A 9,950-nucleotide genomic window follows, 5' to 3' on the forward strand; every position below is an offset into this window, starting at 1 on the left:
CATCTCTCCAGTAGAGCTATAGAGACTAGTGGAATCTATGGTGTTCCATCTCTCCAGTAGAGCTATAGAGACTAGTGGAATCTATGGTGTTCCATCTCTCCAGTAGAGTTCTAGAGACTAGTGGAATCTATGGTGTTCCATCTCTCCAGTAGAGTTCTAGAGACTAGTAGAATCTATGGTGTTCTGTCTCTTCAGTAGAGCTATAGAGACTAGTAGAATCTATGGTGTTCCATCTCTTCAGTAGAGCTATAGAGACTAGTAGAATCTATGGTGTTCCATCTCTTCAGTAGAGCTATAGAGACTAGTAGAATCTATGGTGTTCCATCGCTCCAGTAGAGTTCTAGAGACTAGTTGTTGCAACTATTATTATAAATAATATACCGGGCTGGAGTTTGTTGCAACTATTATTAAAAATAATATACATTTTCTTTCAGACTCATAAAGTAAAATATAATACACACACATAGTTAATTGGTGATAACGTTTTGTCTTCTTTTTTTATTTTTCTTTAATGACAATGAAAGTGCAATGCTTGTTCGCCAACAAAACTAACACAGTTTGTCTTTCAGCACCACGCAAGAGTGGACAGCTCCTGCAAGAGTGGACAGCTCCTGCCAACGTGTTCCTAAACACTGCAGCTGTGCTGAATTGTTTCTTGATTGTCATTGGAACCAGCTGTAATATATGTCGCGTGCTCTTCGAGCACACAGACTGGAATGAAATGTAATAGGACTTTGAACTGAACTGAACTGAACTGAAGGAATGTAAAGAGAATTTGAATTGAACTGAACTGAACTGGAAGAAAACAAACTGAACTGAATTAGAATTTGTAACTAATAGAAAATAAAGGACCTTAAGATTTGATTAAAAAGAAAAGCAACGATTGGACATTCCTGATTTCATTCTTTGTAACAAAAGCTGGTGCCGAAACCAGGGAGGAACAAAGAAAAGAAGTGCTTTGAAGACAAAGAAGGATCAAGGGAATGTACAGAAATGCCTACAGCAGCGATGTCCAAGACACAACTAAAGAAACTACTTCTGAAAAGAGGTGTGGTAAGAACTGCGATAACAAAATTACTCAATGTGATAGATGAGAAGACAAGAGTGTCATTAGAAGATGTGGACGTGGATTATGAAGAAATGCTGGACATGCTTGTGGAAAAAGAAATTGCATTGAAAGCCTTGAACACAGAAATTGAAGACGTAATTGAGGAAGAGGATTTTGAAGATGAACTTCAGGGTGTGCAACGATATGAAGAGGATATATGTGTGCGTAAAACCAAATTGAAAAAGGCTATGAGAAGAAAAGAAGATGACCGTTCATCAGTGTGCTCCAACAAGGGATATGGTTTTGCAGTCAAACTCCCGAGACTGATCATTGATAAATTTAACGGAGAAATTAGCCTATGGCAAACGTTCTGGAGCCAGTACGACATGGCAGTTCATAGAAACCCAGACCTCAGCAAGGCTGACAAGTTTAATTATCTAAAGTCCTATCTCACGGGAAGGGCTGCAAACGCAATCACAGGTCTCGCATTAACCAATGAAAATTATGATGCTGCGATTAAAATGTTGGAAAACAGATTTGGCCGAAAAGATCTTTTAATCAATGCCCATATGAATAAGTTATTAAACTTGACCCCGGTTAAACGTGCAAACGACACAGTCGCCCTACGAAAACTATATGATGAGATCGAAATACAAGTCAGAAGTCTGTCAGCGCTTCAAGTCGTCTCTGAAATGTATGGTAGCTTACTCTGCCCTATCCTAATGAAAATGGTGCCAGAGAGCATAACGCTCGCGTTCAGCCGTCAAAGAGAGGAAGACGACATGTTGGAAGTAGATGGCCTAATGAAATTCCTGAAAAGAGAAGTTGAAAGCCGAGAAAGAACGGCAAACTTGATTGATCTGAACCCACAAATTGACAAACAAAATTATGAGCAAAGACATAGGCCTACCGCAGCCTATAGAGCGTCTACCGCTGCATTATATACGGGAGCGCCACAGAACTGCATATTTTGCAACAAAGCCAACCATATATCCAAATACTGCACGGAAAATACAGTCGAACAAAGAAGAGAATTCCTTAAAAGACAAGGACGTTGTTTTGTGTGTTTGGGGACAGGACATATGGCCAGAACTTGTAAGGCGCAGGTTTCATGCGAGAAGTGTGGCCGGCGACACCACAAAGTTGTATGCGCTCAACCGCATGATATGCGCCCTTATGAACCAAGACAGCGCGTAGCGCAACAACCCACAAACCTACAAACTGATACTACCGTCGGATATAATTCAGGCCATAATAGCAATGTTTTACTCCAAACAGCAACAGTGTGGTTGGTTGGCCAAAACGCAACCAGGAGTAAATTGACCAGATGCCTGTTGGACGGTGGGAGTCAACGTAGCTTTATAAGGACAGAATTGTCACGCAAACTAAATCTACCGGTAATAGGCTCCGAGGTAATACAATTACACACGTTTGGCAGCCTACAACCAAAACGAGTGCATTGCAATAAAGTACGGGCAAAATTATCCGATGTAAGAAATGGCCAAACAATCGAAATTGAATTACTGGAATCACCACAAGTGTGCACGTCACTAATGAGTGTACCCGGAGAGCCATTACGCACGGAGATGGAAGAAAAAGGAATGCTGTTGGCCGACGTAAAGGTCCACGGAATGGAAAATCAAGACGTGGAAATATTAATCGGATCCGACTACTATTGGAAAGTGGTCTCTGGGAAGATTGAAAGACTACAAGATGGACTAGTGGCAGCCGAGAGCAGCTTCGGATGGCTCATTCAAGGAACGGTAACTACAATGCACGTCAGCACTATAACCAACGTCGGAGTGATGCATGTCAATGTAGATAATAAAACACTGTCTGACCAGTTACGCTTATTTTGGGAGCTAGAATCCCTGGGAATCAACCCTGAACTAGAAACGAAGTTGAGCGCCAATGATGAAATTGCTCTGAAACAATTCAAAGAAACCATTACGCACAACGGAGAACGTTATGAAGTGCAACTACCATGGCGCACAGATAATTTGAAACTGTCATCCAACTACAGAATTGCAGAGAACAGGTTTCAACGTCTGATGAGAAGATTCAAACATGATGGGAAACTCTTCACAAGATACAATGAGGTGATCAATGACTACTTGGAGAAGAAAATCATTGAACCAGTCGAAACCAATATCACCGGTAACCCATTGTACTACATGCCACATCATGCTATTGTGAAGGAGGAACGCGCAACAACGAAAGTCAGGGTTGTATTCGATGCATCGTCACATGATGAAAATAGTGACTCACTTAATGACTGTCTATTAACTGGGCCCAATTTGAACCCTGATTTATTGAATGTACTATTGAAATTCAGACAACACAAAATTGCTTTCATGTCGGACATTGAAAAGGCCTTCCTACAGATCTCAATAAACCCAACAGATCGAGACGCACTGAGGTTCCTGTGGAACGGACAAGACACCTCATACAGAGAATGAAAACGAATATAATGAATGCATAATGAGGATGACAAGGGTTCCATTTGGCGCGACTGCCAGCCCATTCCTGCTGTCAGCAACGATCAGACATCATCTGGAGGGATTGGAGTCAACCTACCCCTCTACGGTAAAAGCATTAAGAGAAACTCTTTATGTGGATGATTTCATAAATGGAGCGGATACAGTAGAAGATGCATACAAGTTGTATAATGAATCCAAAATAATCATGGACAAGGCCGCAATGAAGATGTGTAAATGGAAAACTAATTCACCTGAACTACAGAACAAACTACAGGAAACGAAATCGGACCAGAATGCCCCAGTCAAGGTTCTGGGAATGACGTGGAGAACGACATCGGACGATTTCATGTTTGATCTGACAAGTATTCTACGAGAATCAAAGAATACAAAATGCACAAAGAGGACAGTCCTGCAAACAGCCGCCAGGTTATTCGACCCTATCGGGTTCCTGTCACCATTCACGGTGAGGGCCAAGCGACTATTCCAGGAAACATGGGAACGAGGCCTAGAGTGGGATGAGGACTTGCCCACCGATTTAAAGTCAAAATGGAAAGAATGGTATGGAGAGTTACAAACTGTCAAGAATATGGTAATTCCTAGACCCTACGACACTGGAACCACGAGTTCAATCACAGAGCGACAACTACACGTATTCTGCGATGCCAGTGAAACCGCGTACTGCGCCGTAGGCTATTTACGCACGGTTGGGAATGACGAAAGCACCTGCACGTTAATATGTGCCAAAACGAAGGTAGCCCCTTTAAAGAAGGTGACGCTACCAAGACTGGAGTTATTAGCAGCTCTAATAGGAGCGAGACTTTGTAAATATATAATCCAGCCGATCTAGGCACGCGAGGAATATCCGCGGAAAACTTAAAGACTCAGAGCTTATGGTGGAATGGACCACAATGGCTAAGAGACGCGGACCCCCGTCAAATAGAAAAGGAAACCAACGGGCATAGCCTACAAGAGTCCATTGAGGAGACTGTCAAACAGTACCATGTTGTGACCGAAACGAAAACGTACCTAACAGAACTGCAATTATTCCGCTTGAAAATTACAGTAGGCTAACTACAGTTCTCAGAATTACTGCATGCGTAAACCGATTTGTGCATAACTCGCGCAATAAAAGTAAACGCCAAGGGCCACTGACGGCAGTGGAAATGAACACAGCAGAGTTATACTGGATTGCTGAAACGCAAAAAAGAGCCTTCCCACAAGAAATGAAGGAATTGCAAAAGGGAACGGATATTCACAAGCACTCGAAAATTAAAGATCTAAACCCATTCTTGGATAATGGAGTAATGCGAGTTGGAGGTATATTGCAAAAATCAATCCTCAGATATGGACAAAAGCATCAGTTTATTCTACCCACGCATGACGTATTCACAGAACTGGAAATAAAACATGCGCATGAAGAGGTAATACATAAGAGCTGCATGGTGGGGCGGTATATGGGAGCGTATGGTGCGTTCAGTCAAGACCAGCCTCAAAAGAATTGTGGGAAAAGCATTTCTGAGCTTCGAGGAACTGCAGACCTTTCTGACTGAAGTGGAGGCTGTGATCAATTCAAGACCACTCACTTATGTGGACCACGAAAGCGAGGTGGCACCTCTAACCCCCAACTCACTTCCTGGTAGGAAACCGACTGACGACACTACCACCACAGACTGTAAAAGAGTCAAACATACAACAAGGAACTCGAAAAGGACATGAACAAGAGATGGCGATACAGAGAACGTCTCGTCAATGGATACTGGAATCGGTGGAGAAGTGAATACCTGATGGAATTGAGATCTGCTCACGCATCCTCCACAAAGAAAACAACACCACTGAAGGAAGGTGATGTGGTACTGGTAAACGAACACATGTTGCCAAGACAACTCTGGAAAAGGGGTAGGATACATGAAGTATTCCCAGGTCGTGATGGCAAAACTAGAAGTTGCTCAATACAGTTACCAGGAAGAAAAATTATCAGACGGCCAATACAGTTATTGTATAACCTTGAGATTAATTGATGAACAGTGTTCATCGGGCCGGAGTTTGTTGCAACTATTATTATAAATAATATACCGGGCGGAGTTTGTTGCAACTATTATTATAAATAATATACATTTTCTTTCAGACTCATAAAGTAAAATATAATACACACACATAGTTAATTGGTGATAACGTTTTGTCTTATTTGTTTTATTTTTCTTTAATGACAATGAAAGTGCAATGCTTGTTCGCCAACAAAACTAACACAGTTTGTCTTTCAGCACCACGCAAGAGTGGACAGCTCCTGCAAGAGTGGACAGCTCCTGCCAACGTGTTCCTAAACACTGCAGCTGTGCTGAATTGTTTCTTGATTGTCATTGGAACCAGCTGTAATATATGTGGCGTGCTCTTCGAGCACACAGACTGGAATGAAATGTAATAGGACTTTGAACTGAACTGAACTGAACTGAAGGAATGTAAAGAGACTTTGAATTGAACTGAACTGAACTGGAAGAAAACAAACTGAAACTGAATTAGAATTTGTAACTAATAGAAAATAAAGGACCTTAAGATTTGATTCAAAAGAAAAGCAACAATTGGACATTCCTGATTTCATTCTTTGTAACACTAGTAGAATCTATGGTGTTCCATCTCTCAGTAGAGCTACAGAGACTAGTAGAATCTATGGTGTTCCGTCCTCACCCAGTAGAGTTCTAGAGGACTAGTAGAATCTATGGTGTTCCGTCTCACCAGTAGAGTTCTAGAGACTAGTAGAATCTATGGTGTTCTGTCTCTCCAGTAGAGTTCTAGAGACTAGTAGAATCTATGGTGTTCCATCTCTCCAGTAGAGCTATAGAGACTAGTAGAATCTATGGTGTTCTGTCTCTCCAGTAGAGTTCTAGAGACTAGTAGAATCTATGGTGTTCCATCTCTTCAGTAGAGCTACAGAGACTAGTAGAATCTATGGTGTTCCGTCTCACCAGTAGAGTTCTAGAGACTAGTAGAATCTATGGTGTTCCGTCTCACCAGTAGAGTTCTAGAGACTAGTAGAATCTATGGTGTTCTGTCTCTCCAGTAGAGTTCTAGAGACTAGTAGAATCTATGGTGTTCCATCTCTCCAGTAGAGCTATAGAGACTAGTAGAATCTATGGTGTTCCATCTCTTCAGTAGAGCTATAGAGACTAGTAGAATCTATGGTGTTCCATCTCTCCAGTAGAGCTATAGAGACTAGTAGAATCTATGGTGTTCCATCTCTCCAGTAGAGCTATAGAGACTAGTAGAATCTATGGTGTTCTGTCTCTCCAGTAGAGTTCTAGAGACTAGTGGAATCTATGGTGTTCCATCTCTCCAGTAGAGTTCTAGAGACTAGTAGAATCTATGGTGTTCTGTCTCTCCAGTAGAGTTCTAGAGACTAGTGGAATCTATGGTGTTCTGTCTCTTCAGTAGAGCTATAGAGACTAGTGGAATCTATGGTGTTCCATCTCTCCAGTAGAGTTCTAGAGACTAGTGGAATCTATGGTGTTCCATCTCTCCAGTAGAGCTATAGAGACTAGTAGAATCTATGGTGTTGCTGTCTCTTCAGTAGAGCTATAGAGACTAGTGGAATCTATGGTGTTCTGTCTCTTCAGTAGAGCTATAGAGACTAGTAGAATCTATGGTGTTCCATCTCTCCAGTAGAGCTATAGAGACTAGTAGAATCTATGGTGTTCTGTCTCTTCAGTAGAGCTATAGAGACTAGTGAATCTATGGTGTTCTGTCTCTTCAGTAGAGCTATAGAGACTAGTAGAATCTATGGTGTTCCATCTCTCCAGTAGAGACTATGTTGAATGAATCAAATGAATGAATGAAAACTTTATTTAACGTTGTTAAATACCATGTTGCTTTGTCCTGTATCTTTAATTCATCATCTGTACACACACATGTACACACACACACACACACACACACACATTTATATGTATACATACACACACACGACACACACACACACACACACACACACACACACACACACACACACACACACACACACACACACACACACACACACACACACACACACACAAACACACACACACACACACACGTACACACGTACACACATACACACACATACACACACACAGACACACACACACACACCACACTCTGGTGGTGGATGGTTCCAACTCATCTGTCACCACCACCCCATCTTATCTGTTCTACTGCCAGATGGTACCTCTCTCACATTCTCTCTCTGTCTCTCTACCTCTTTCTGTCTCTCTATCCCTCTCTCTCTCTCTTTACCCCTCTCTACCCTCTCTCTCTCTCTCTCTCTCTCTCTCTCTCTCTCTCTCTCTCTCTCTCTCTCTCTCTCTCTCTCTCTCTCTCTCTCTCTCTCACATTCTCTTTCTGTCTCTCTAGCCCTCTCTCTCTCTCTTCTACCCCCTCTCTACCCCTCTCTACCTCTCTCTCTCTCTCTACCCCTCTCTCTCTTTTTACCCCTCTCTACCTCTCTACCTCTCTCACTCTCTCTCTCTGTCTCTCTCTCTCTCTCTCTCTCTCTCTCTCTCTCTCTCTCTCTCTCTCTCTCTCTCTCTCTCTCTCTCTCTCTCTCTCTCTCTCTCTCTCTCTCTCTCTCTCCTCTCTCTCTCTGTCTCTACCCCCACTCTCTCTCTTACCCCTCTCTACCTCTCTCACTCTCTGTCTCTCTACCTCTCTACCCCCCTCATCTCTCTTTATAATAATAATAATAATAATAATAATAATAATAATAATAATAATAATAATAATAATAATAATAATAATAATAATAATAATAATAATAATAATAATAATAATAATAATAGTAATAATAATAATAATAATAATAATAATAATAATAATAATAATAATAATAATAATAATAATAATAATAATAATAATAATAATAATAATAATAATTACTTGCATTTATATAGCACTTTTCTAGACACTCAAAGCGCTTTACAATGTAGGGTGAAAATTGCCTCCTTCACCACCACTGGTAGCACCCAACCTTGGGCGACGCAGGCTCAATGGCTACCATACACTGGCACCCCGGCACACATCAACACTACACATAATGGCTGAACGGCTCAGGAGACAGGGAATGATATCAGCCAATTAAGGGGAAGGGCCTTGATGTCAGAGACAGGGGTGCGTTGCTCATGGGACGGGGTTGCACGCCGTGCAACCGGCTATGTGAGCAGAAGCACGCGCACGCACATGCACGGATGTGCACGCGCGTGCACACAGGAATGCGCTGCACTCGACTGATGCGCCAACTCGCTGGCTATTTTGCATAACAATAGCTCAGGGCGTTAGGTGTGTTCAAATACGTTCTCAGATACATTCACACAAAACTTGTGAATGAAATGTGTTACATTCCATTCGTAGAGGCAATTAGGCATCGTCTTTAGTCTGTGCGTATGCAAGGGAACATTTATGTGTATGCACGGAGTGTGCGCATGCGCCCGGGGCACGCGTGCACGTGGCATCATTAAAACACTGTACAACCAGCTTTGAAATCAGCAACGCACCCCTGGTCAGAGACCTGATTGGGAATTTGGCCAGGAACGTCAGGGAGCCCCCTACTCTTTACGATAGGCGTCCTGGGATCTTTAACGACCTAATTCAGTCAGGACCCCCACACCGCTGCTTCTCCTGGGAGGGACCTGGAGGAGATGCCCTCCACACCACCGCTTCTCCTGGGAGGAACCTGGAGGAGATGCCCCTCCAGAACCACCGCTTCTCCTGGGAGGAACCTGGAGGAGATGCCCTCCACACCACCGCTTCTCCTGGGAGGACCTGGAGGAGATGCCCTCCACACCACCGCTTCTCCTGGGAGGAACCTGGAGGAGATGCCCTCCACACCACCGCTTCTCCTGGGAGGAACCTGGAGGAGATGCCCTTCGGCGTTTCTTGTGGTGGAACGACGGAAAATACCTGCGTGGATAACAGTGTCTGAATCTCGTCTGTGAGAGACTCTGCCGTCACGTCTGTGTGACAGTAGGACTCGTCGTGAAGAAACACTGGATGATGTGGCGGTTTATAGCCCTGAGAAGGACTGTTGAGTAAGAACTTCCTCCGGTGGGATTGATGGAGCCTCTTTGTCACGGTCAGGGGTGCGTTGGTCATGGGACGGGGTTGCACGCCAAGCAACCGTCTGCGCACACACCCGTGCATGTGCGTGCGCGTGCACACAGGAATACGCTGCACTCGACTGATGCGCCAACTCGCTAAGTACCCACCTGGCTACTTTGCATAACAATAGCTCAGGTCGTCTGTTACGACCAGAGGGGAAAGTTGAACCCAATATGTGGAAAGACCGGAGAGCACCTCCGAGCCTGCAGAATGACTGGTGAATGGAGGAAACGTAAACGACAGTTTGCTCTTCTCAGATACTGTGATCATTTATTAGCGAATCACTAGAGCCATGAATA

At 43.2% G+C, this 9,950-nt stretch overlaps 1 protein-coding gene across 1 annotated transcript in view; it reads right to left on the reverse strand.

Annotated features, from left to right (window-relative positions):
- The window catches only part of LOC311238036 (integrin alpha-3-like), a gene marked incomplete at both ends in the record, with an annotated part of 52,257 nt that extends 42,612 nt beyond the window's left edge, over positions 1-9,645 (reverse strand). Inside the window, one exon of the mRNA XM_084326000.1 lies at positions 9,161-9,645. Coding sequence (XP_084182126.1) covers positions 9,161-9,645 — 485 coding nt within the window. The remainder of the gene's footprint in view (positions 1-9,160) is intronic.
- Positions 9,646-9,950: the final 305 nt, after the last annotated feature.

This window comes from Notolepis coatsorum (genome assembly GCF_963971535.1).
Source record: "Notolepis coatsorum genome assembly, chromosome: 12".
In the NCBI taxonomy this organism is placed as follows: domain Eukaryota; kingdom Metazoa; phylum Chordata; class Actinopteri; order Aulopiformes; family Paralepididae; genus Notolepis; species Notolepis coatsorum.